The sequence below is a fragment of the Podarcis erhardii genome (genome assembly GCF_964252035.2).
Source record: "Podarcis erhardii genome assembly, chromosome: 3".
In the NCBI taxonomy this organism is placed as follows: Eukaryota; Metazoa; Chordata; class Lepidosauria; order Squamata; family Lacertidae; genus Podarcis; species Podarcis erhardii.
In genome coordinates, this window is record NC_138507.1 from 113,408,030 (window position 1) to 113,435,887 (window position 27,858).

The 27,858-nt window shown below is 48.3% G+C and overlaps 1 protein-coding gene across 7 annotated transcripts in view; it reads left to right on the top strand.

The window, feature by feature from the left end:
* Window positions 1–3,230: 3,230 nt before the first annotated feature.
* CCDC85A (coiled-coil domain containing 85A) overlaps window positions 3,231–27,858 on the top strand; it is a 172,857-nt gene continuing 148,229 nt past the window's right edge. For all 7 annotated transcript variants that reach the window (XR_014154558.1, XM_081854829.1, XM_081854826.1 and 4 more), the window contains exons 1-2: window positions 3,231–3,999; window positions 15,430–16,363. Coding sequence is in view for 6 of the 7 variants with exons in the window: in XM_081854829.1 (XP_081710955.1) it covers window positions 3,727–3,999; window positions 15,430–16,363 (1,207 nt within the window). In the remaining variant the exon portion in view is untranslated. The remainder of the gene's footprint in view (window positions 4,000–15,429; window positions 16,364–27,858) is intronic.

Consider the following 27,858-nt stretch of genomic DNA (forward strand, 5'->3'; position numbering starts at 1 on the left):
CCCTGCTGTGCAGGGGGTTGGAATAGATGATCCTTAGGGACCCTCTTCTAATTCTAGAATTCTGTTAGCATTGCCACCTTTGTTCTGGCAAAATACAGGACAGGGCGGGGCTGTTGGGGGATGACCCCCCCCCCAAATCTGGTGCTGAAGTGACTTCAAAGCAATCCATTGCCATCTATTGCAGCCTAACAGGGTGGCCCCTGGGGAATTTGTCACACATAAACATGACTTTGTAAATCTGTCTGTGCTTGGCATTCTTCTTCCTCCTCCTCCTCCTCCTCCTCTTCTCCTTCTTCTTCTTGTTTAGTCCTTTAGTCATGTCTCACTCTTCGTGACCCCCTGGACCAGAGCACGCCAGGCACTCCTGTCTTCCAGTGCCTCCCGCAATTTGGTCAAACTCATGCTGGTGGCTTCGAGAACATTGTCCAACCATCTCGTCCTCTGTCGTCCCCTTCTCCTTGTGCCCTCCATCTTTCCCAACATCAGGGTCTTTTCCAAGGCATCTTCTCTTCTCAGGAGGTGGCCCAAGTATTGGAGCCTCAGCTTCAGGATCTGTCCTTCCAGTGAGCACTCAGGGCTGATTTCCTTCAGAATGAATAGGTTTGATCTTCTTGCAGTCCATGGGACTCTCAAGAGTCTCCTCCAGCACCAGAATTCAAAAGCATCAATTCTTCGGCGATCAGCCTTCTTTATGGTCCAGCTCTCACTTTCGTACATCACTACTGGGGAAACCATAGCTTTAACTATACGGAACTTTGTTGGCAAGGTTGGCAAGGAACTTTGTCCCCTTTGTGGATCACTGCCGTGTCATGGCGAAGGGGCTTGAATAACTCAGAGAAGCTATGAGCTGTGCCGTGCAGGGCCACCCAAGATGGACAGGTCATAGTGGAGAATTTTGACCACACGTGATCCACCTGGAGCAGGAACCGGCAAGCCACTCCAGTATCCCTGCCAAGAAAACTCCATGGAGAAAGACAACAGGTGCTTGGCTTACCCAGAGCTTTAAAGCATGACCTTTCACACAGACTTCCATACACCTGTATTTGGAGAGGATCCCTAACTTGGCACAGAGAAAACAAAACAAATTCCTTCCAGTAGCACCTTAAAGACCAACTAAGTCAGTTCTTGGTATGAGCTTTCGTGTGCATGCACACTTCTTCAGATACTTCTTCAGATAACGTATCTGAAGAAGTGTGCATGCACACGAAAGCTCATACCAAGAACTTAGTTGGTCTTTAAGGTGCTACTGGAAGGAATTTGTTTTGTTTTGACTATGGCAGACCAACACGGCTACCTATCTGTAATTGGCACAGAGAGGGAGAGAGAGAGAGAGAGAGATGGGGGCATTTGTCCCCCTAGGTCAGGTAAATAAATTAAAATACTTAACTAACTGACCTACTGAGTCACAGATAAGTACCTATTGGTCCGAATATAAGACGTACCCACAAATAAGCCAGGGCGGTAGTTCTGGGAGGCCGGTGCGCAGCTCCGAATATAAGACACTTTAACTTTTAACAGTCAGAATTTGGGGGGAAAAAGTGTGGCTTATATTCGGGCCAATACGGTAGGTTAGGGACAGCGGTGGCGCTGTGGGTTAAACCACAGAGCCTAGGACTTGCTTATCAGAAGGTCGGTGGTTCGAATCCCTGCGATGGGGTGAGCTCCCGTTGCTCGGTCCCTGCTCCTGCCAACCTAGCAGTTCAAAAGCACATCAAAGTGCAAGTAGATAAATAGGTACCGCTCCAGCGGGAAGGTAAATGGTGTTTCCGTGCGCTGCTCTGGTTTGCCAGAAGTGGCTTAGTCATGCTGGCCACATGACCCGGAAGCTGTATGCCGGCTCCCTCGGCCAATAAAGCGAGATGAGTGCCGCAAACCCAGAGTCGTCCGTGACTGGACCTAACGGTCAGGGGTCCTTTACCTTTAAGGTAGGTTCTGCCCCCCCCCCCCATCCTGGCTATGCCCATGGAGAAACAGTATCTGAAATAAAGCTGTAACAATACAGGAGGTAGCATTTTACATTGAAATACGGGGCAATCCTGTATTATGAAGGATAGGTGTCAAGCCCTAAATTCTGTAATTCGATGATTCAATTCTAGACGCGGCACCTGTGGGCCAAGCCCGCGAGGTGGCGCCTGCGAGCCGCGCCTCCCTCTCTCTCGCCTCCCCCAGCTCCCCCCCCCCAGCATCGCACGTGGTCCACCACCTCCCAGCTGAAAAGCCTCGCGCCGCCTCACTTTCGCTCTCACTCTCACTCTCGCCCGGCCAACGTGGACCGCGCCGCGGGCGCAGCGCCTGCCCAGGGCGCTGGACCAGACCCTCCCGTGCCCAATGCGCGCTCTGGGCATCCCGTGGCTCCGAGAGCGCCGCTCGGAGCTTCCGCGGGGAGCCGGTTGCGCGGGCTGAAGCGGGGCGAGGCCCGGCTGCCCGGGACGGAGGAGGAAGAAGAGGAGGAGGAGGAGGATGGCTGCCAGGGACGAGCCTAGTTGAGAAGCGGGCAGCGCCCTTTCCTGAGCTGCAACGGAGGAAGGAGAGGGCGGATCGGTGCCCCCGCGCACGGATTCTCCCGGAGCAACGTGGGGAGGGTCCGGTTCTCACTCGGATCTGTGCCTCTTTCCCGCTTCTCCAGACTCGGGTCTCCAAAGCTGCGTTGCCCAGACTGGGGAGTGGCGCGCAAACCTGCCCTTGGTCCGCATCCTCACGTACAAAAGACCCGCGTGTCGCCTTCCCGCGCTCGCTGCGTCCGGAGAGGGCGCGTGGGCGTGTTGCAGGATCTAACAGAAAGGCGACCTGCAGCTGGAAAGCAACGGAAAGTCCTCGAGTCCTGTCCGGGGGGGATCTGGCAAAGAGACTCGGATCGTGCCACTCCCGGATCCCTGCTTCCGAAGGAGGTCTCGCGCCGGAGCCGATGCGGAGCAAGCCCTGACTTTCGCGGAGCAGAAGGAAGCGAGGAGACACCCTCTCTGCGCCTCCTTTGGGAAAACAGGCTGGGAGGCGCTGAGTGAGCGATCCTTCTCCGCCCGACGGCTCCAAGGATCCTTTGGGGCGGCTCCACTTTGTTTGCAAAGAGCCGGACTTGGGAGGGGCGCGTGGACTCGCCCCACTCGTGATCGCGCCGCGTGGCTCGCAAGTTCGTAGGCGCGGGGGGCACTGTGAAACTCCTTAGCGCGCACGGGTATATATATATGTGTGTGCGTGTGTGTGTGTGTGTGTGTGTGTGTGTGTATTTTTCCTGTTGAATTTGGAAGATCCACTAAACTCTAAGGCTGAAGCTGTGCGGGAACACCCCACCTCCTTGTTACAACCCCCCCCCCCAAGGCACACACACAACAAAGATTTTGCTGTTTTACGGCTCCCTCCGCCCGGGTACTGTTCTAAGCGCAGACTCAACAACCGGATCGGAGGATTGAAGATTCCTTATCTTCTCTCTGTCTCCCCCCACCTCTAAAATAATTTGCAAGGATGTCTTTTTACCACCGAGGGAGCGCCTCCTTCCTTCTGAGCAAGCCACAATAGCTTGGGGGAAAGCACCCCCCCTTCACTTTGCTCTTTACTGCATTCCGAAGTCACTCCGATTTCTCGGAGAGGAACAGTCCCGACTGACTTACTTAAAGGCGTTCTTTTGGAGATCTGAGGCTTGAGGGTCTTGGTGGAATACGGAGTGAAACGACATTCCCCCCCTCCCCATCCTAGGCAGGCGATCCCGGAGCCACTTGGGCCGCCGGCACCATGTCTAAGGTGGCGACTCCGTCCGGATCCGCACCTGGAGCCGGGGCGTCGGCGTCGTCGGCGCCCGGCTCGGAAAGTTGTGCGGCGGGTGTGGCCGAAGACCTCTCCAAGGTGTCCGACGAGGAGCTGCTCAAATGGACCAAGGAGGAGCTGATCCGGAGCCTGCGCAAGGCGGAGTCGGAGAAGATGAGCGCCATGCTGGACCACAGCAATCTCATCCGCGAGGTCAACCGGCGCCTGCAGCTTCACCTGGGCGAGATCCGGGGACTTAAGGTACACACCTGGGAGAGAGGGGATGGAGAGGGGAGGCCAGGGAGGGAGTAGTCTAATTTATGCCTGGTGTCAGAGAAGCAGGATGTTTCCGGATTCCCAGCTCTAGGAATCACAGCTGGGGAGAGAGATCTGTTTGGCCACTGGGAGAATATCCTGGATGCAGTTCCCTCCAAGAATTTTTAAAAATGTAGGAGCTAGCCGACGTGGCTGGAAGAATCCGTGACCAGAAGGAGGAGGATTATCAGGAAGAATGGACGAAATTGAAAGAATACTTAGTTAAATATGTTAAGTTAAATTAACTGGAAAAGCTTGCAAATACCAGATAGGCCTAGGATTTAAATATGTAATGGGATGAATTAATATGTTTAATGCTGAATTGGAAAGAAAGAAAGATGTTAAGTGATTAAGTTAGTTTTATAAGAATATTGGTTTTGGAAAACCGTTAAAATGATATACACTGAAATTCAACCAGGGGGATATGAGGAAGTCACTTAACAATGTGACTAAGTTTGGTTCCAATACGGTTGAGATTTATGTTTGTTTGTTTGTTTATTGATTTTTTTGGAAAATCAATAAAAATTTTCAAAAAAGAGAGAAATTTTAAAAATGTCTTTAGGTGGAGAATCCAAATGGCATCCATCTCTCTCACTTGCTTCCCACTGGGAAGTTCTTCTCTTGAATTACTGAACAGCTGCTGGGAGACTTTCCACCCGGGAGATTCATCTGTCTCCCATTCTGTCGTCTCCAAAATCTGCCAGCTGAGATTGGTTTGCCTCATGCTAGTGTTGTCTCTGCATCTTTGCCGTGAAAACAATGTTTCCTTGGTCTTAGATGCCAGCCGTCCCTCTCCAAAAAGAAACAAACAGTTATTGCTTTGATTGCTAGGACTCACAGAATCGTAGCGTTGGAAGGGACCCCGAGGGTCATCTAGTCCAACCCCGTGCAATTCAGGAATCCTACCCTGGGTGGGCTTGAACCACCAACCTTCTGGTGAAGAGCCAGGCACTCTGACCCACTGCGCCGCAGAGGTGCCTCAGTCCCAGAGCATGTGGAGTAAGGTTAATGTGTAACCTTTGAGAATGTGCAGAGTGCAGTCAGCACTGAGTGATGGGTTAGGAACCAGTGGCGTAGTGTGGGTTGTCAGCACCCGGGGCAAGGCAAGTAATTTGCACCCCCTAACCCGTGGATTTGCGCCCCCTAACCCTAACCTCCAGATGTTGCGCCCGGTGCGGCCGGCCCCCCCTGCACCCCCCACGCTATGCCACTGTTAGGAACAGCTGAAGGTCACCCAAGTGAGGTTCATGGCTGAAGTAGGGATTTGAACGTTGGTCACCCAGGTCCTAGCCCATTACTCTAACCACTATGCCACACTGCCTCCCAATGCATGTTGGAGAATGTCCCTTGGAGAATGTTCAGAGGTCAGGAGGTGATGGTCTAGTGCATTGGGGGCAGTGACCGCCTACATATGTCTCCCCTCCCTAATTCCTTGAATGCAAATAGACCTAATGGACGCCTCAGTTCTTCTTCCCCTACCCCTGAAGGCACCATTTCTTCCAGCCATTGTAGAAGATGAATCTTCCTGGCCCTCTTCTGGCCTTCAAAAACTGATTTTGGCATATCCCCTGTAAATGTGGTGCATATAGATTATGATTTTGGGGCATTATGAGTACTTGGACACGGTCTCCATTTAACAGATCCTTGCCCCCCGCCTGGAAAGTTTATCAGATGTCAAGCTGATTACTGGTTAAACTGGAAAGAGACTCTGTGAGTAGAGTTGGGTGGGGGGTGCCCTGAGTCTTTTGATATTCTTGCTTCATGGTTTGGACCTGCAGCCTTGAGCCCCTGGGAGAATAAGTCGAGCCCTGCTGGCTCAGACTGGAGGTTATAGATCAGGCTTCCTCAACCTCGGCCCTCCAGATGTTTTGAGACTATTATTATTATTATTATTATTATTATTATTATTATTATTAATACCCCGCCCATCTGGCTGGGTTTCCCCAGCCACTCTGGGCAGCTTCCAACACAATATTAAAATACAGTGATGCTTCAAACATTAAAAGCTTCCCTAAACAGGGAACAGACTACAATTCCCATCATCCCTGACTACTGGTCCTGCTAGCTAGGGATCATGGTAGTTGTAGGCCAAAAACATCCGGAGGGCTGAGGTTGAGGAAGCCTGTTATAGATAACAGAATCTTAGAGTTGGAAGAATCCTGCGGGTCATCTAGCCCAACCCCCTGCAATGCAGGAATATGCAGCTGTCCCGTATCGAGACTGAACCTGCAACCTTGGCGTTATCAGCAGTATGCTCTAAATGAGCTATCCAGGTCCATTTTCTCCTGCATCCTGTTTCCTGAAACAGCCAACCAAATGTCTCTGGGCAACCAGAAGGCATGAAGGCAGTAGCCCTCTTCTGGCGTTGCTCCCCAGCAAACCAATGTTTGGTGGTATACTGCCTGGAGGCTCTGTTGAGCTGTCCTATGCACCAGGGACAAACTCATTTTCAGAGTGCTTATCCCTTCCTAGCCAAATCAGCATTATCCATGCACAAGAGGGAGGGGCGGCAGGCCTGGGGTGACCCCAGGGTTTGCAGAATTGCCCCCCTAAAACAAAAACAACTTAGGGGGGAAATCTGTTTTAGAAACCACCTCATTGGACTGAGTATGCTGAGGATCGGCTGCAGGAGATAGGAAGTGGAATGGAGTATCTTGCAAAAGGGCATGGCTGGCTGCTTGGAGCACTGAACGGGAGTATTCCACGCTGCACCATTTTGTTGCAGGTCCCACTTATCATGACTAACTGTTACTTTATTGCCAGAGCGAGGGCTTTACTATTAGGAACTTTTTTTTTCCATCTAGGGAGAAAATCCACTTTGGAATCCATTATCGGAATCCTTAATGCACAGTGGATTTTTTGCAGGAGATGATGTCTGAGTAGGAGCCTGAACACTGTGTCTGCTTAAGGAGCTTCTGCCTGCAAGAATTTCTCCACCGTAGAATTTGCATGGCCACATGATCTTCTTTTTTCATAATTAAAACATGTGTCCTCTTTGCCTATTCCACCCTGGAGGAAAGATGCTCTGTCGGAATGGGGTGTTCATTGGTTGGCACAGGGGAGGTGGGAATATGAGGGGCACTTGGAAAGACTGATAATGGATGGCTGAAAAATATTAGCGCCAAACCAGGGAAATCTGTGGCAGTTGGGAATATGCCACTCCTGAGATGCTGCTCTGGCTTCGCTTATTACTTACCACCCTACCCTTCCTCTAAGAAACTTCTCTGTCTGCCCCTTGCGTCAGTCTCTGACATTTCCAGTCCAAAAAATGTCTGGATGGAAAAAAAACCTCCTAGCCTGGCATTCTGAAGAGCCAACAGCCTGAGTCTATATAGAGCATCTTCCCACTTTTATGTGGTCCAGCTTAGATGCATGGGACTAGACCTGCTTAGCCCCAGCAGCTGAAATGAGGCAGTGCAGTGTAGTGGTTCGATTCAGGTGTCAGACAGAGCTGGGAACCCCAAATCTGAATCCCGCTTCAGCTGTGAAGCTCATGGGGTTAACTTGGGCCAGTCATTTTCTGGGCTGTTGTGAGGCTAAAGGAGGGGATTTTGTGTGTGTGTTTGGAGAACTATATGATGTCTTGATCTTTTGGGGGAAAGGGATGAATTGAATTTTATTATTACGGTCACAGACCAGTTCCGGCTCACTTACAATGCCAGGAAAATCATAAAACACAACAGGAATACATTGAATTACGATTGGGTATAACAGAGACAATTCAGATATAGCGGCAGTTAAAATATATATTAAATCTTGATCACTAAAATATAACCTAAAATTGTCATTTAAAACCTTAATCATTTTGGTAGTACTGCTTGTTCCCTAAGTTTTATGGCAGTTGCACAGAATTTGGCCACCCTTAGCGTGATCTCTAGATCCTTGTCCTCTACCAGGAGTTTTAGATATTGAAGTTCGGACCCATTTGGAGGGGGGGGGAGAGAAGGATTAATAAACGTGATGGTGATGACGACGACAACAAGTACCTCTTATTTCTGCACTGTTTGAGCAACATGCAGCCACCTGTGGTTCTCTGCAGTTTATGCTCCCTCAATACTTTCTTTCCATCCTATGTTGTTTAAGTCATGATTGAGTGGAGATAGCTCAGTCGGTAGAGCATAAGACTCTTAATCTCAGGGTTGTGCGTTTGAGCCCTACTTTGGGCAAACGATTCCTGTGTTTAAGAGGGTTGGACTAGATGACCCTCGGGTTCCCTAACAACTCTACAATTTTATGATTGCCCTTAAAAGGTAAAGGGACCCCTGACCGTTAGGTCCAGTCGTGGCCGACTCTGGAGTTGCTGTGCTCATCTCGTTTTATTGGCCGAGGGAGCCAGCGTACAGCTTCCGGGTCATGTGGCCAGCATGACTAAGCCTCTGCTGACGAACCAGAGCAGCGCATGGAAATGCCATTTATCTTCCCGCTGGAGTGGTACCTATTTATCTACTTGCACTTTGACGTGCTTTCGAATTGCTAGGTTGGCAGAAGCTGGGACCGAGCGAAGGGAGCTCATCCCGTCACGGGGATTCGAACTGCCAACCTTCTGATCGACAAGTCCTAGGCTCTGTTGTTTAATCCACAGCGCCACGATTGCCCTTACATCCCACCTTTTCCTCCAGGGAGATCCAAGGTGCCATACATGGTTTTCTCCCATCTCATTTAAACGCCATAACATCCCTGCAAGGTAGGTTCGCCCGAGAGGCAGTGCCTCTCCCAAGATCACCCATTGAGCTTCATGGCCGAGTGGGGATTCGCACCCTGCTCTTAATAGCACCCGTGTGAATCCAGGAAAGGAACTGTGGTCCGCAAAGAGTCAGCTTCTCCCCATTTAAATAGTTCCTCCTCAGGGTTGGGGGTTTGAGCCCCACGTTGGGTAAAAGATTCCTGCTTTGCAGGGGGTTGGAATAGATGACCCTTCTGGTCCCTCCCAGCTCTCCAGTACTTTGATTCCCATGATGGTGGTTGTGAAAGAGACACCTACACACCACCAGCTTTTTGTAAAGCTCCTCTGTGTGATCACCTGGAGAGAGTTCTTGTGCGTTCTAGGCGATCAGGAGAGCACACGTCCAACTTGGATGTGTAGATAAGACATGGGTAGGCAAACTAAGGCCCGGGGGCCAAATCCAGCCCAATTGCCTTCTCAATCCGACCCGTGGACGGTCCGGGAATCAGCGTGTTTTTACATGAGTAGAATGTGTCCTTTTAAAATGCATCTCTGGGTTATTTGTGGGGCATAGGAATTCGTTCATCCCCCCACCCCAAATATATAGTCTGGCCCCCCACATGGTCTGAGGGACAGTGGACTGGCCCCCTGCTGAAAAAGTTTGCTGACCCCTGCTTTAAGAAGACTTTGCAAGAAGAAAAGAAAAAGTTTGTTGCTTGCCTCATTGGCTTTTTGTTGTTGTTGTTGTTTAGTCATTTAGTCGTATCCGACTCTTTGTGACCCCATGGACCAGAGCACGCCAGGCACTCCTGTCTTCCACTGCCTCCTGCAGTTTGGTCAAACCCATGCTGGTAGCTTCGAGAACACTGTCCAACCATCTCGTCCTCTGTCGTCCCCTTCTCCTTGTGCCCTCCATCTTTCCCAGCATCAGGGTCTTTTCTAGGGAGTCTTCTCTTCTCATGAGGTGGCCAAAGTATTGGAGCCTCAGCTTCAGGGTCTGTCCTTCCAGTGAGCACTCAGGGCTGATTTCCTTCAGAATGGATAGGTTAGATCTTCTTGCAGTCCGTGGGACTCTCAAGAGTCTCCTCCAGCACCATAATTCAAAAGCATCAATTCTTCGGCCATCAGCCTTCTTTAGGGTCCAGCTCTCACTTCCGTACATCACTACTGGGAAAACCATAGCTTTAACTATATGGACCTTTGTTGGCAAGGTGATGTCTCTGCTCTTTAAGATGCTGTCTAGGTTTGTCCTTGCTTTTCTCCCATTGCCTTTTAGCGTGCCACAACTCACATCCTTTAACGGGCTTTTACAAGATTGCAAGATTTTTGTCCTGATCTCCCTGCCATAGCCCTTTGAAGCATTTCCAGTGGTTCCCCTTCCTTGTTGCTACTTGCCTAGTCCTATCCAGCTTCACACCACATCTGTTTATGCTAGTTCCTTCTGGTGGGTTGTGCATGTGTGGCAAAAGAAAGGAAGAAAAGTCATCTTGATTGCTTTGCAAATGGTTAGTGTATTGCTGAGTTAATGGGCTGTATGGATTATTATTTATGGTGCTGGAGGAGACTCTTGAGACGCCTCCCTGGAAAAGACCCTGATGCTGGGAAAGATGGAGGGCACAAGGAGAAGGGGAAGAGAAAGGACGAGATGGTTGGATAGTGTTCTCGAGGCTACCAGCATGAGTTTGACCAAACTGCGGGAGGCAGTGGAAGACAGGAGTGCCTGGCGTGCTCTGGTCCATGGGGTCACGAAGAGTCGGACACGACTAAACGACTAAACAACAACAAATGGATTATTATGTACCCTAATGCAGTCCCCACTTGTCAAGAAAGGCAGAGGAGAAGAAACTGTGGAAAGGAAGGTGGGAAAAAAAATATATTCACCCTCCTCCCTCCCCAGAAAAGCTCTTTCCGGGTGGTTATATTTAGTGACATCCCCGGCTGACTATTGATCCAGCCGGCGGAGGAGGGATATAAAACTTTGAAATGATGCACTCAATTGACCTGGCGACAAGCAGGGCAGCTAGAAAGAGGAAGGGCGAACAAGGAACGGCTGCCGAACTTCGCACTTGGGTCATTTCAGGAGACCAAGGAAGCAGCCTGATACCAAGTCAGGCTAATGGCCCATCTGAGCTCAGGAGTGCCTGCACTGGTTGGCAGCAGCTCTCCAGAGTTTCAGGACTAGGGGGACCTTCCTAGTCCTTTCTGGAGATACCCTGATATTGAACCTCTGATGCTCTACATGCAAGATGCTCCTCTGTAAGCTAATTTTTTTCACCTGTAAAGGGGGAAATTTGGAGAATCTCTTGGAGTGAAAAAAGCAACTTGCAGAGGGCAATTTTGAACGGGAAAATTTCCGAAGGGTTAAGTAGTCCATCTTCTGGATCACAGTAGGGGAGGTAAATGTTACATTCCCCCCTCCACACCGGTATTCCTTCTTTTCATAAGGGTTGTGCCTGGAGATGGAGGGCATCTGTGTAGCTTTTAATTCATTACAGCTGCCGTCTTCTGGCGTAGGGTTGCTTCCAGGGGACATTCAAAACATAGCGTGAAGGACTTCACTGGACCCGACCTTTCCAAAGGCCAGTGCAGGCGTTTCCTTGGTGTCCACAAATTGCAATCTTCTTTGGAGTTTGCTTAGGGACGTGGGTGGCGCTGTGGGTTAAACCACAGAGCCTAGGACTTGCTGATCAGAAGGTCAGCAGTTCGAATCCCCGCGACGGGGTGAGCTCCCGTTGCTTGGTCCCTGCTCCCGCCAACCTAGAAGTTCGAAAGCACATCAAAGTGCAAGTAGATAAATAGGTACCGCTCTGGCGGGAAGGTAGACGGCATTTCCGTGCACTGCTCTGGTTCCCCAGAAGTGGCTTAGTCATGCTGGCCACATGACCCGGAAGCTGTACGCCAGCTCCCTCGGCCAGTAAAGCGAGATGAGCGCCGCAACCCCAGACTGGACCGAATGGTCATGACTGGACCGAATGGTCAGGAGTCCCTTTACCTTTACCTGATGCGCTCCTGATTTTTATTAGCTTTCCTCCTGTTGATGCCATTTTAAAACACCTTCACACTAAAGGCTAAGGCAGGGGGTGGCAATTATTTTTAGCCGTGGGCTGGTCCACTGTCCCTCAGACCTTGGTGGCAGGAAAAGCAGCACCGGGGGGCGGGAAGCTGGAAGAAGAGGCAAGGGGGGCAAGCAATCCTCACCCCCAGCCCCTGTGCTTAACTTCCCTGGGGCTGCCACCACCACCACTGCTGCTGTTTCTTGTGGGTAGGCAGAGCGAGCTCGTCCGCTTCACTCTCTGGCCCACAGGAGCACCAGGGCGGCGGTTGGGGGGGGGAGATGAGCGGCGCAAAAGTGCTGGCTCCGGAGAGGGGCTGCTTAAAATGGTGCTCAGCCAGCTCAGCCCAGTCCCCTTCCTCCTCTAGGCAGGGCGAGGAGAAGATAGGAGGAGGGCGGGAGGAGCCACCGCCGTTGTGTGTGTGACGGGGGGGGGATGGAATGGTGCTGGGGAAAAAATGGCGCAGCCTGAGCAAACAGAATCTTCACGCCGATCCACAGACAGTCTGCTGGCTGGATCTTGAAGGCAATTGGGCCTGATCTGACCCTCAGACCTTTGTTTGCTGACCCCTGGGCTAAGGCATATTTATTTTTTATTTTTTAATTAATTTTTTATTAATTTTCAACGTATCATTTTCAACAATAATTAAACATACAGTGGTACCTCGGGTTAAGTACTTAATTTGTTCTGGAGATCCGTTCTTAACCTGAAACTGTTCTTAACCTGAAGCACCACTTTAGCTAATGGGGCCTCCTGCTGCTGCCATGTCACCGGAGCACGATTTCTGTTCTCATCCTGAATGAAAGTTCTTAACCTGAGGTACTATTTCTGGGTTAACGGAGTCTGTAACCTGAAGCATATGTAACCTGAAGCGTGTGTAACCTGAGGTACCACTGTACTTTAACTTCTTATACAATTTTTTTTACTTCCATCAATCACATCTGAAAATTTTCCAATCTAATTACTTAATTTACATTTCTTATTTTCATTATTACATTTAAATCTCATATCTAATACCTCTCTTCTTTGCAATATTTCATATATTTCTCCTTACAAAACTTCTTGTAGCCCTACTAGCGTAATTTGTTGATTACAATTGCTCTTCAAATAGTTCGTATATTTCTTCCAATCTTCTGTAAATCTCTGGTCCTGCAGGTTTCGAATCCTTCCTGTCTTTTTATCCAATTCTGCGTAGTCCATTAATTTTATCTGCCGTTCTTCTTTCTTTGGTATTTCTTCTTGCTTCCATTTCTGAGCCAACAATACTCTTGCCGCTGTGGGCTAAGGCATATTTAACATCACTAACACCAAAGTTCAGTCCCCGTATTGGACAACTGCATATTCCTTTATTGCAGGAGATTGGAGTAGATGAACCTCAGAGTCCCTTTGAAGGAATGGGTTTCTGTGCAGTCAGTTTAAAACTGACTCGAACCCTGCCCCCCTCTGCGTTGCTCCCGGATGGGAGGAAAGGAAGTCAAATGACACCGAGGGTTGGTTCCAAGAAAGAGTTTATTCTGCTCTCCGGATAGCAGAAGGCCCTTGCGTGGTCAGTCCACAGCAAGTCCAAAGAAATGAGAAATTTCATGCAGTATATATATCCTCCAGGCACCCTCTTCCCCCTTCCCCAGGAATCCAGCCACGTCAGCTTGTATACGCAGGTTGACATCACAGATGTTCCTGCTCTGGCACTCTTAACCATAAAAGGGTTTTCCTTCCTGTACTCCTGACCATAAAAGGGTATTCCTGTTCCAACTCTTATCTTGGAGCAAGAGGTCATCATCTCCGAGAACACACTCTGGCGCTGTTCCCAGACTGGGTCTGTGCGTAAGATAAGGCACAGACGTGTCTTCTCTGTTCTACTGGTACAGTCAAGGCTTTGCTTGCCGTCACAAACTGATAAAGGAGAGGGCTCTGAGCATTTGTTTATACAGCTGAGCCTTTTGACTCAAGAGCTCAAGTTTATGCATTTTAGAAGTGCTAAGAAGAAAAGGGGGGGGGGTTCGAGTCAGTTTTAAACTGACTGCACAGAAACCCATTCCTTCACCTTCTGTGATTCTGCTTTTGCCGCAAGTCTTGGCCGCAGCGCTGTGCAGACAGAAACTGTATTCTAACTCCACTTTCCTGGGAGTAAGTTTAGTTAAATTCAATAGGGATTAGAGATGAGAGCTAATTTTGTGCTGAAAGTCATGCTCCCAGCCCCCTGTAGTCCACCGATTTCAATAGATCTACTTTTGAGTATAACTTGGTGGGATACTAAGAGGTTAAGCCAGGCTGTCCTGTACAGTAGTTTGCAAATTCTGCTTGGTCCCCCCCCCCTCACTGGAGTCTTGAAAGGTTTTGATAGAAGAGGGGGAAAAGAGGGATTAGTCTCAATTCCTACCTCTGGCTCTCCTGATATTGTTCTTTCTCCCAGAGAAAAAAGGTAGGTAGCAGAAGATTTATTTAACACTGTAGCTGGAAGACAGGCCAAATCTGTTCCTCTACCCATTTTACAAGGAAGATAGAAAAGCTTCATAGATTTTTCTACCTAAGGGTGGACTGTTGAGTTAAGCTCGCATTTTATCACCCACTGATTATTCTTCCTGGAATTCTTTCTACAAAAGGATAGTCACTGGTATTATTTATTTATTTTATAAACCTTGACTGTACTGAGTTTGTGTTGGCCCAAAATATATTTCTGCAGTAAAGGCCAGCGGTCTGCAGCTTAAAAGGAACCGTAAAGATGGACTATCCTGACTTTTTTGTTTGTTTCAAAGATGCAGTAGAACTTCCTCTGGAGTGATTCTAGCACACTGGCGGCCCAGTTTGCACTTTCAAGTAGCAAAACATCATTTGCAACAATCATCTAAACATTACGTGCTTTTAAAAGAGTTTTAAATTTAATTTTCAGGGATTGATTACAGTTTCTACAATTCAAGATGTATTGTATTTTTCCGTGTATAAGACGCCCCCGTGCATAAGACGACCCCTATTTTTTAAACCCAAAATTAAGAAATTAAGTTGTTTAGCTTTTTGTGGGGTTGGGGTGGGGAGGGTGGGGTATAAATAAAAATTTACTTGCTTGCTTACTTACAGATGTCAAGGAAATAAACAACTATTTGTCTTTTAGAAGACATCTGAAAGCAACCCTGTATTGGGAAATGTCTAATGATAAAACAAATGTCTCATGTTTTACCATTTTTTATGGTAAGCCGCCCAGAGTGGCTGGGGAAACCCAGCCAGATGGGCGGGTAGTAAATATTATTATAATAAATATTATTATGATGATGAAGCTGCATCTGCATCAGCATGGCCTGATGCCTTCATCTGCCCCAGTTGCAACTAAAAATGTCTCTCCTGTATCAGTCAGTCTCTACAGCCACAGCAGGGCTGTAATTCTCCAACCGTTTGACTTCACCCCTGAAGGCACACTCTTTGACTGTCTCCTGAGACAGATGGATGCCAACAGCAGCAACAGTTCAGGGTGTTGGACTAGATGATCCTTGGGGTCTCTTCCATCTCTGCGATTCTGTGTGGGAGGGAATGGCAGGTGGAAAAGCTTGCAATATTCCTCTGTGTTTAGCTTCAGCTTGTTTCCCGTGAGACATGGATGTTGATCAGACGAGAGTCTTCCCCTTGCTAACCTATTGTTTTCTATCTTTGCTCCTCTCTCTTTTGAAGGACATCAACCAGAAACTGCAGGAGGACAACCAGGAGCTGCGAGACCTTTGCTGCTTCTTGGACGATGACCGGCAGAAAGGCAAGAAGGTTTCCCGTGAGTGGCAGAGGCTCGGCCGGTACAGCGCGGGCGTCATGCACAAGGAGGTGTCCCTGTATCTTCAGAAGCTGAAGGAGCTGGAAGTTCGGCAGGAGGAGGTGGTGAAGGAGAACCTGGAGCTGAAGGAGCTCTGCGTCCTGCTGGACGAGGAGAAGGGCGGTGTTGCCGGTTGCCGAAACTCGATCGACAGCCAGGCCAGCCTCTGCCAGCTCAACGCCACGAGCGCCTTCATCAGGGACGTCGGAGACGGCAGCAGCACCTCCAGCACTGGCAGCACAGACAGCCCTGACCACCACAAGCACCACCCGAACTCGAGTCCCGAGCACCTCCAGAAGGCGAGGAGCGAGGGGAGCCCCGAGCATCAGAAACACTGCAGCGCCAGCCCCGAACACCTCCACAAACCCCGCGGCTCCGGCAGCCCCGATCACCAGAAACACCTGAAAGGACCCAGCCCAGAGCATCACAAGACTCTCGGGAAGGGGGCCGTGGAGCAGCAGAAGCACAGCTGCAGCAGTCCGGAAACGCTGCCGAAGCACTTGTTGAGTGGCAGCCCCGAACACTTTCAGAAACACAGGCCTGGCAGCAGTCCGGAACACCAGAAGCACAGCGCTGGAGGCGGCAGCCCTGAACTTCTCCACAAACACGCTCTGAGCGGGAGCTCTGAGCACCTCCCGAAAGCGAGGGGGACCAGCCCCGAACATCTCAAGCAGCACTATGGCGGAAGCCCGGACCACCTCAAGCACTTGGGGGGCAGCAGCAGCAGAGAAGGCACCTTAAGGAGGCCAGTGACGGATGACCTCTCTCCCCATCACCGAGGCCTCTACAATGGGATGAACGGTGAGTCCATGTTATTTTATCTTATTGAAATGATGATGTCGAAGGGGTCATCTTTCCTCTTTGCGTGTGTGCAAATTACGGAAGCGTCGAGGCGCCCATTTCTGTACGTACGTGATGGGAGGCTTATTGCGCAGCACGAAGCAGGAACCGCGCAGCTAAGGCTGCAGTCACCCCCGGTGATGATTCAGTGGCTAAGTACGGGCGAAGTTGATGGATGCCTTGCCGTAACAGGCTGCACAACAGTTGTATCTCCTGGGCTTTTGCGCAAAAGCATCTCGCCTGTACAAAGAGGCATTGAAATATGGGATTCCTCTAGGCTGGAGCTAATGTACTGTGAGCACGGCCTGAGTGCACGTAGGCTCGATATGGAACGGAGAGAATAGGCTGGATGGGGAGAAACCTTCTTTTCATAAGGGTCGTGCCTGGAGATGGAGGGCATCTGTGTAGCTTTTAATTCATTACAGCTGCTGTCTTCTGGCATAGGGTTGCTTCCAGGGGACATTCAAAACATAGCGTCACTGAACCCGGCCTTTCCAAAGGCCAGTGCAGGAGTTTCATTGGTGTCCACAAATTGCAATCTTCTTTGGAGTTTGCTTAGTGATGTGGGTGGCGCTGTGGGTTAAACCACAGAGCCTAGGACTTGCTGATCAGAAGGTCGGCTGTTCAAATCCCCGCGACGGGGTGAGCTCCCGTTGCTCTGTCCCAGCTCCTGCCAACCTAGCAGTTCGAAAGCACGCCAGAGTGCAAGTAGATAAATAGGAACTGCTCTGGCGGGAAGGTAAACGGTGTTTCCGTGCGCTGCTCTGGTTCACCAGAACAGGCTTAGCCATGCTGGCCACATGACCCGGAAGCTGTATGCCAGCTCCCTCGGCCAATAAAGCGAGATGAGCACTGCAACCCCAGAGTCGGCCACGACTGGACCTAATGGTCAGCGGTCTCTTTACCTCTTGGAGTTTGCTTGGCCTTTTCCACTGATGAGCGAATCACCCCTCATTGGCTTTCCTCGTGCTGCCATATCTTACCCAGGGAAAGAAGGATTTTAGAGCAGGAGGTAGACAATGCATTGCCGTCCAGGTGTTGTTGGACTCCCAACTCCCAACCCCTGCCAGTCAGCATGGTCAGTAGTCAGGAATAGGCATGGATGGGTCTGTTAATTTTGATTCTCCATCTATTTCTCTCTTTTTCTGATCTTCAATTCAGTTCTCCACATTTTTGAAGCAATTTGTGTGTTGCTTTTAAAGTCTGAATGAAAATCCACCAGCATCTAAGTGTGAACTTCTCCTAATACAGGCATTGATGTATGCAATTTTGACCAATGTATGTAATTTTTTTTTTTTTTTGCAAACAAGAACAATGTTTTTTTGTATGTTAATTTCACTAATATAGTCAATTTGATCCACACCCCCCCCTCTAATATTTGCACTTTTGTAAACTTTTTGTAAACGGGGATGCAGGTGGCACTGTGGTCTAAACCGCAGAGCCTAGGGCTTACCGATCAGAAGGTCAGCAGTTCGAATCCCCGCGACAGGGTGAGCTCCCGTTGTTCAGTCCCAGCTCCTGCCCACCTAGCAGTTTGAAAACATGTCGAAGTGCCAGTAGATAAATAGGTACCGCTCCTGCAGGAAGGTAAACGGCGTTTCTGTACGCTGCTCTGGTTCACCAGAAGCGGCTTAGTCATTCTGGCCACATGATCTGGAAGCTGTCTACAGACAAACGCCAGCTCCCTCAGCCTATAGAACGAGATGAGCACGCAACCCCAGAGCCGTCCGCGACTGGACCTAATGGTCAGGGGTACGTTTACCTTTACCTTCAAAGGTAAAGGTTGGAGAATTGCATTACGAACTTCAGAGAAGTGTGAATTTCAAAGGATAGCTGTGTTTCAGCTCTAAATGTTTTAGAAAGGGCAAATTAAGTAGGTTTGCCTGTAACGGTGAACTGAATCGAATTTCTCCCCCACACCTGGTCAGAAATGATGAGAGCTGTCATCTAGCACCACCTAGAGGGCACCACGTTGGGTATCTCTGCTATTAGAAGCATGGAATTCTCAAATTGAGCCACAATTCTGAATCCCAAAACAGCCCATGCATCGTAGCTTTGCCTTCTTAAAGGGAACACTTGAACAGTCTTGCAGTCTTTGTCCTCCGCTTCAGGTTACCTGCTTGGCGAATGTTTACTCGCTTCATCTTAATTGCTTTTTCCTGGGATTCTCTGCAAAAGAAACAAAAGCGGATTCCTTTGACATTTAGCTCTTCCGATGCAGTTTGTGACAGTAGGCTGACATTTTAACAGATGTTTCTGAGATGCGCGTCTATTCTCAGTTGACGGAGAAGCGGATCAGGCTCCCAGCTGCTGTGCTGTGCAAGGATTTTAAGCCCAAATCATTTCCTAAGGGTACAGTTGGCGTTCACCTCTTGCCGATTATTTATCAGGATAGTGATCCAGTAACTTATAGGCTCTGGGGTACATCTGAGGAAGGATCTTGATGTTGTCGTGATGGTTCCACCAGGGTGAAAAAAGGAGATTGGTGGTAGCAGCCTAGGAATCTGCCTTCGTAGATTTGGGATCTTGCTGGGAACCTACAAATCTTACAATTTTGGAGGGTGGGAGTGTGGAATGCCATGCATAGTTAACCTCTGGAATTCGCTGCTGCAGGATTCAGTGGTGGCCACCTTACTTGGATGGCTTTAAAAGAGGACTAGACAAATTCATGGAGGTCATGCTTCTTTTCTACAGTTGTAGGCAGTGATGCTTCTGAATTCCAGTTGCTGGAATCCACAAGAAGGAAGAGCGGTGTTTTGTTTGGGTTCTGCTTGCAGCATTTCCGCAGGCCACTGGTTGCCACTGTGAGAACAGCATTTACAATACAATACGATACGATAATCTTTATTGTCATTGTCCCATACAGAACAACAAAATTGAAAAATCTACATAAGACATTCAAAACCCAACAAGCCTGCCATCCCAGCTATCCCAACCTGGTTAGCCCCCTAAAAACTCTGATATCCCATTTTTAAATACAATATACTCGCATACAGACTCCTTACACTGCGTTTAAAACCAAAATCACATTGGGGTAGAAACTGTTTCCCAGGCAGCTAGTCCTGGTCTTTATAACCCTGTACCTTCTTCCAGAAGGCAGAAGCTGAAAGAGATCATTTCCGGGGTGTGCACTATCCTGCGCTATCTCTGCAGCTTTCTTATGGCACCTGGAAGCGTAGATTTGATCCAAGGTGGGAAGAGTGCACCCAATTATTCTCTCCGCAGTCTTTACAACCCTGGACAGCATTGTTTTCCCCCCTGGCCATGCAGCTCCCAAACCACACACACAGACCATAAGTTAATACACTCTCTACAGTACAATGGTAAAATGCCATCAACAGGTCCTTTGAGAGATTGTTTTTCCCGCAGGATTTATTACTATTATTCATTAAATTTGTATACCGCCCTATACCTGCAGGTCTCAGGGCGGTTCACAAGATAAAATTACTATACCTTAGTTTACGAACTTAAGCCGTTCTGGAAGTCCATTCTTAAACCGAAACCGTTCTTAAACTGAGGTGTGCTTTCCCTAATGAGGCCTCCCACCGCCGGTGCCCTTCCAACGTTCGGATTCCGTTCTTAGACCGAGGTAAAGTTCTCAAACCGGGACACTATTTCTGGTTTTGTGGAGTTTGCAAACTGAATCGTTCTAAAACAGGACTGTTCTTAAACCGAGGTACCACTGTATACAGTGCTTCCCCCCTTAAAAATAATGTTTAGGGTACTCTCATTTTCCTACCCATATTAAAATACTGCCCCTCAATGGGGCCAAACTTAGGTTCATAAAATGTTTAGGAATATGTGTCCCCCCCAGAAAAAAGGACTCATTATCCCTCAAATATATTTCTGCCCCTGTTCCTCTACCTGTTCCTAATATTATTCTGAAGTTTGCTGAAATGGAGGGAGCGGAAAACTGCTTGTCAATAAGAACTGCCATGTAAAACCAATGTGTATTACTAATGACATCTCAGGCAGAAAAGCTCCTGTTTTACATTGTACAGCAAGGTGAAGTCTTACATAATGAGGAAAAGAAGCTTAATAAAAAACGATGAAGAAGTTGTTTAAGTATTTCTCAAATCCTGAAAGACAAATCCCCATGCCCTATCCCAATCGCCTTTTGCAGGCTGAATGGAATGTTACCATTTATAAAATGAAAACCAGAAAGGAGGAGTGTAAAACACAGAGCAAATTAGGAAGAAAAATACTTACTGCCAGGGTTCTGGACAGTTTGGTTGTGTAATTGATCAGAACAATGGTAACAAAATCTTGCTGAGGTACATAGGGACGCGGGTGGCGCTGTGGTCTAAACCACTGAGCCTCTTGGACTAGCCGATCAGAAGGTTGGAGGTTGGAATCCTCACAATGGAATGAGCTCCCGTTGCTCTGTCCAAGCTCCTGCCAACCTAGCAGTTTGAAAGCATACCAGTGCAAGTAGATAAATAGGTACCACTGCGGCAGGAAGGTAAATGGCATTTCCGTGTGCTCTGGCTTCCGTCACGGTGTTCTCTAGTGCCAGAAGTGGTTTAGTCATGCTGGCCACATGACCCAGAAAGCTATCTGTGGACAAACGCCAGCTCCCTCGGCCTGAAAGCGAGATGAGCGCCACAACCCCCTATTTGCTTTTGACTGGACTTGACCCATCCAGGGGTCCTTTACCTTTACCAACATAGGCATAGCTGCCATGAAGGTCAACTTTTCTCACACGGACTGAATCCACAGCATCACAGAAAGGAACCTTATAAAAGACTTCTTTATAAATGGACTTCATGACGCGGAGCGTAAATTAATAATGCAGGGTTTTAAAGAATAAAAGCTTTACTGAGTTAAAATAAACTTCTTCATAAACAACATGGTTCCAAACAGTTTGACTGAGATTACAGTGGTGCCCCGCAAGACGAACGCCTCGCAAGACGGAAAACCCGCTAGACGAAAGGGTTTTCCGTTTTGGAGGCGCTTCGCAAAACGAATTTCCCTATGGGCTTGCTTCGCAAGACGAAATGTCTTGCGAGTTCCTGCGGGTTTTTTCCCCTCCCCCCCTTTTCCTAAGCCGCTAAGCTGCTTATCAGCTGATCCGCTGATAAGCCGCTTAACAGCTGATCGCTAAAAGCCGCTAAACCGCTAATAGCGCTAATCCGCTAAACTGTCAATGGGCTTGCTTCGCAAGACGAAAAAACCGCTATACGAAGAGCCTCACGGAACGGATTAATTTCGTCTTGCGAGGCACCACTGTACATACTGACTCTGTTCACAGCTGAGGCAGACTGACTCTTACTGAAATCTTACAGAGAGCACAGAGTGAAACTGGCTGCTAAGTCACATGTCAGAGTGACTCAACAGTTAGTAGTTAGGCCTGAACAACTTCAGTAGGACCAAATCATTGTGCAGTCCCAACACTTCCCAGCCTGCTTTGCTGCTTCTGCTCTCATGTGTCTTTGTCACATGACACTTCATGGACCATTGGCCAGATCCTGCAGGCTCTTCTTATGTTTAAGTAAGTCCTTTGGGTCTATCCTGCACTGTAATATCTACGCATCTTCTGTGTGCAAAACAGATGCTCTGCTGATGAGCTTTGAGTTCACAGTGGGATCCCTGAAGGCAGACTTAGTTACAGATATACAGTGGTACCTCAGGTTACATACGCTTCAGGTTACAGACTCCGCTAACCCAGAAATAGTACCTCGGGTTAAGAACTTTGCTTTAGGATGAAAACAGAAATTGTGCTCCGGTGGTGCGGCGGCAGCAGGAAGCCCCATTAGCTAAAGTGGTGCTTCAGGTTAAGAACAGTTTCAGGTTAAGAACGGACCTCCGGAACGAATTAAGTACTTAACCCGAGGTACCACTGTATAAATGTGGATCTATCCCATATGGGGATAATCCCAGTGTCCTCTGTTGGTTGAAAGCCAACAGGGTATTTCTAGCTAAAAAGCTGCTCCAACGACGGAGGAAGTCAAATAGAGAGTGTGCTGTGTGCCTTGTCCTTTTGGTTACCTGAACAGGTAAGGTCACGCCCACCTCTAGTCACATGCAAAGGAAGGATGTTCCAGCCAGGAGGAAACAGGAAGTTTTCGACTGGCTGGACCAAACATTCCCCTGCATTTCCACTCTAGGAAAACAAGGAATGTTGTACTTGAATGCTACTTAGGTATCGCATCCCACACTTTGTCTGTTCCTCCTCCCAAGCTGTAACACATAGTAATGAACATGCCTGGCATGGCCTTATTCTTGTTGGTGTTAACTTCCCCCTCTGCATTTACCCGGGAAAAGAGGAGACACAATAGGCACCTTCAAATACAGTGGTGCCCCACAATACGAATGCCTCGCAAGACGGAAAACTCGCTAGACGAAAGAGTTTTCTGTTTTGAAGGTGCTTCGCAAAACGAATTTCCTATGGGCTTGCTTCGCAAGACGAAAATGTTTTGCGAGTTCCTGCGAGTTGTTTTTCCTTTCCCCCCTTTTTCTAAGCCGCTTATCCGCTAAGCCGCTAAAAGCCGCTAAACCGCTAATAGCGCTAATCCGCTAATCCATCAATGGGCTTGCTTCGCAAGACGAAAAAACCGCTAGACGAAGAGACTCGCGGAACGGATTCTTTTCATCTTGCGAGGCACCACTGTATCTAAAGCAGGGGTCAGCAAGGTTTACCTTGCCTGGGCTGGTTCGCGCCCACACACCGTGCTGTTCCGGTTTAGTGCAGCGCGTGAGAACTCGCCGAGCGGGTGGCTTGGTTCGGGGGTGGCTCATGGGCTGGTTAAATGACCCCTGTGGGCTGTCTGTGGCCCATGGGCCTTAGGTTGCCTTCTCCTGATCTAAAGGGGAAGAGGGAACAAGCTTGTTTTCTCCTGCTCTGGAGGATAGAACCCGAACCAATTGCTTCAAGTTACACAAAAGGAGATTCCGACCCAACATACGGGATAATTTTCTAACAGTAGGAGCTGTTTGACAGTGGGACAGTCTCCCTCGGGCAGTTGTGGGCTCTCCTTCCTTAGAGGTTTTTAAGCAGAGGTTGGGTGGCCATCTGCCCTGGATGCTTTATTTGAGATTCCTGCATTGAAGGGGGTTGGAATACAGTGGTGCCTCGCAAGACGAAATTAATTCGTTCCGCAAGTTTTTTCGCCTTGCAATTTTTTCGTCTTGCGAAGCACGGACTTTGGAAAAGCTTCAAAAATCACCAAAGTCTTCAAAAACCTCAAAAAAGGCTACCACCCCGCGTGCTATGAGTTGCTCCTCGAAGTGAATGCACGGTTTTAAGAAAAAGGAAACAAACTTGCAAGACAAAGGAAACAAACTTGCAAGACGTTTTCGTCTTGCGAAGCAAGCCCATAGGGAAATCCGTCTTGCGAAGCAACTCAAAAAACGAAAAACTCTTTCGTTTTGCGAGTTTTTCGTCTTACGAGGCATTCGTCTTGCGAGGTACCACTGTAGACGACGCTTGGTTCCCTTCCAGCTCTATGATTCTATGGTTTCGGTCTTTCCCCAGGCAGCTGTGTGTGATGGAGAAAGACATGATGTGCTCATGCCATATCACTTGCTTCCATTATTGGTGTAGGGCCAGTGTGGTGTAGTGGTTAAGAGCGGTAGACTCATAATCTGGTGAACCGGGTTCGCTTCCCCACTCCTCCACATGCAGCTGCTGGGTGACCTTGGGCCAGTCACACTTCTTTGAAGTCTCTCAGCCCCACTCACCTCACAGAATGTTTGTTGTGGGGGAGGAAGGGAAAGGAGATTGTGAGCTGCTTTGAGACTCCTTAGAGTAGTGATAAAGCAGGATATCAAATCCAAACTCTTCTTCTTCTACTTCTCTTCCCCAAAAACCATTATGTGGGTCATTCTACTCTGGGATGATTCACAAAAACCAGGTGGGATGCTTCAGTACAGCTTAACAGGCATGAATTAATAGACTGTGTGTGCTCCCTAGGCATTCTTCAATAGTTTTATTCCAAACGTCTAATTTTATAACTCCTTTGTTTGACTGAGAGTGTGGCTCCATTTCCTTCCTATTTCCCCTTTTCTTTTTTCTTTTTGCATTTATGGGGAATATCAAAGGCTGTCGACTGCTACTTCTTGCTCCCCCTTGAGGTTCTTAATGAGCAAAAGCAAAAGTGCTGACTCTCTCTCTCTATCTGGCACTGTAATATTGGAAGTGTGATAGATTGGGAACGAGACGAGACCTTCAGAGCTCCGGCATTCATTTAAAAAGGGTAGCAGGGAGAAGAAAGGGAAATAAATGTGTGTGTTAAATGAGAGAGCGCCTAACGATTGGGAAGACCGGTTGCTGAACTCTCCAAACTTGGGGGTGTTTTTTTAAATTTTTTTTTTTTGATTTTCCAAAATGGAAAAAAGAAAAGAAAGAAAAAGAAAGAGAATAAACTTCCATCAAAAGATCATACAAATTCCACATATCAAGATTAATCTGAATCTCCTGACTCCCCCGTCCCCCAATCCCATCCATGGGTCCACCTAATTCTATTTTCAACTGCATATCAATTTCTCCAATTTTTCATCTTCCTAAGTTATCTGTAAGTTATGCTTTAGTTGAGACTCCTGCATTTCAGGGGGGTGGACTAGATGACCCTTGGGTCCCGTTCAACTCTGAAGTTCTGTGATTCTATGCTAGTTGATGGAAACCACAGGAAGGGAATGTGCTGTTGTACTCAGGTGATGCTAACCTGTTTCCCACAGGCATGTGGTTAGCCACTGTGAGAACAGGTTGCTGGACCTGGTCAATAATAATAATAATAATAATAATAATAATAATAATTTTACCCCGACCCATCTGGTTGGGTTTCCCCAGCCACTCTGGGCAGCTCCCAAAAGAGTATTAAAAACATGATCAAACATTAAACATTAAAAACTACCTTAAACAGGGTTGCCTTTAGAGGTCTTCTAAAAGTCAGATAGTTGTTTATTTCCTTGACATGTGATGGGAGGGAGTTTCACAGGGAGGGCGCCACTACCAAGAAGGCCCTCTGCCTGGTTCCCTGTAACCTCATTTCTCTCAATGAGGGAACTGCCAAAAGGCCCTTGGAGCTGGACCTCAGCATCCGGACTGAATAATGGGGTGGAGACGCTCCTTCAGGTATGCTGGGCCGAGGCCATTTAGGGCTTTAAAGGTCAACACCAACACTTTGAATTGTGCTTGGAAACGTACTGGGAGCCAATGAAGATCTTTCAAGACCGGTGTTATGTGGTCCTGTTGGCCACTCCCAGTCACCAGTCTAGCTGCCGCATTCTGGATTAATTGCAGTTTCCGAGTCACCTTCAAAGGTAGCCCCACGTAGAGCACATTGCAGTAGTCCAAGCAGGAGATAACCAGAGCATGCAACACTCTGGCGAGACAGAAGGTCTACTCTAGTGTTCAATCCAAACCTGAGCATGGATATATGTGGTCACCAGACTCTTAGTCTGAGAGGGTGGTTCCCATGATTGGGACCCCATACAACCTCATCCTTTGCATATTTACTCAAAACTAAGTCCTGCTGTTTCCAGTGGGGCTCACACTCTGGTAAACATGTTTTACTTTTACCAGATTTGCACCATGGATTGTTTCCCTAAAGCTATTGCTGCCTGAGCCACCTGGCATTGCCATGAGTTGAAAGGCCAGCACATGGCAGGAATGATAGGATGGCTACTTTAAGAGCCAAGTTAGGTTTCTGGCTCACAAGCTGTCAGGACCAGGAGGCGAATCTTTCTCTGGCAAGTTGCAAGAACTTGACGTCTGAGTAAGCGCTGTGGGATGAAGAAGCTGCTTGGCTGAAGAACTTGATTGAGAAGCACTGCTGAGGAGCGAGGAAGATCTGTCATAGGCGCAATGCCCAATGGGGGAGCTTTTTAATGGTTAGATAATGTTTCTTAATGTAAGGAAAGCGTAATAATAATAATAATAATAATAATAATAATAATAATAATAATTTATTATTTGTACCCCACCCATCTGGCTGGGTTTCACCAGCCACTCTGGGCGGCTTCCAACAAAGATTAAAAATACATTAAAATGTCACACATTAAAAACTTCACTGAACAGGGCTGCCTTCAGATGTCTTCTAAATGTCAGGTAGTTGTTTATCTCTTTGACATCTGATGGGAGGGCGTTCCACAGGGCGGGAGCCACTACTGAGAAGGCCCTCTGCCTGGTTCCCTGTAGCTTTGCTTCTCACAGTGAGGAAACCACCAGAAGGCCCTTGGCGCTGGACCTCAGTGTCCGGGCTGAATGATGGGGGTGGAGACGCTCCTTCAGGTATACTGGGCCGAGGCTGTTTAGGGCTCTAAAGGTCAACGCCAACACTTTGAATTGTGCTTGGAAATGGACTGGGAGCCAGTGTAGGTCTTTCGGGACCGGTGTGATATGGTCTCAGTGGCCACTCCCAGCCACCAGTCTAGTTGCCACATTCTGGATTAATTGCAGTTTCCGGGTCACCTTCAAAGGTAGCCCCATGTAGAGCGTGCTGCAGTAGTCCAAGCGGGAGATAACTAGAGCATGTACCACTCTGAGGAGACAGTTTGCAGGCAGGTAGGGTCTCAGCCTGTGTACCAGATGGAGCTGGTAAACAGCTGCCCTGGATACAGAATTGACCTGCGCCTCCATGGACAGCTGTGAGTCCAAAGTGACTCCCTGGCTGTGCACCTGGTCCTTCAGGGGCACAGTTACCCCATTAAGGACCAGGGAGTCCTCCATACCAGCCTGCCCCCTGTCCCCCAAGAACAGTAGTTCTGTCTTGATAAGACATAAGAACATAAGAGCCTTCTGGTCCAGCGTCCCCCTCTCACAGAGGAGCCCCAAGCTGAATACAAGCTGAATACAATTCACATCATTACAGCAGGCTGACAATTCAAGGCTTGATCTGTAGTTAAACATCTTGTACTTGGATTTGTGATCTTGCCAGGGAACGTGGCCAACGGACTTAAATGGAGCAAAGCCCACTTAATAGACTGTAGCCTTCGCTTTTAAAATAGGAAGCTGTTTTCTGGTGGGGTGGTTTGCCAGACACGGAGCACTCTGAGAAGACGAAATAGAGTGTTTCCCCTTGCAGTTAGCGATCTGTCACCACGCAGCCTCGGAATTTCTACTGAAAAAGCAGGTTTTCCAAGAACACTTGAGATTGCCAAAGGCCGCACAGTGCTCTTGTGAGAAACCACATTTGCAGCACTTGATCACGTTAAAAGGCAAAATATATGTTTTCTGGGGGGTTGGCCATCTGCAAAGATAGAGAAGAAAATAGAGAAAAGCTTGTTCTCGTTGTTCTTGGGCCTCACCGGCATTTTCGATGCTCTGTGTCCTGGTGATATAACAGTAACCTTGTTTTCAGTGGGACTTACTTCTATGTATATGTGCTTAGAATTGCAGTAGCCTGATTGCCTTATGGTAGGGGTCGCCAGCACGGTACGCTCCTTAGGATGTGGATTACGCTTCCTGTCATTACTAACCATTGGCCATGCTGGCTGGTCCTCATGGGAATCGGAGT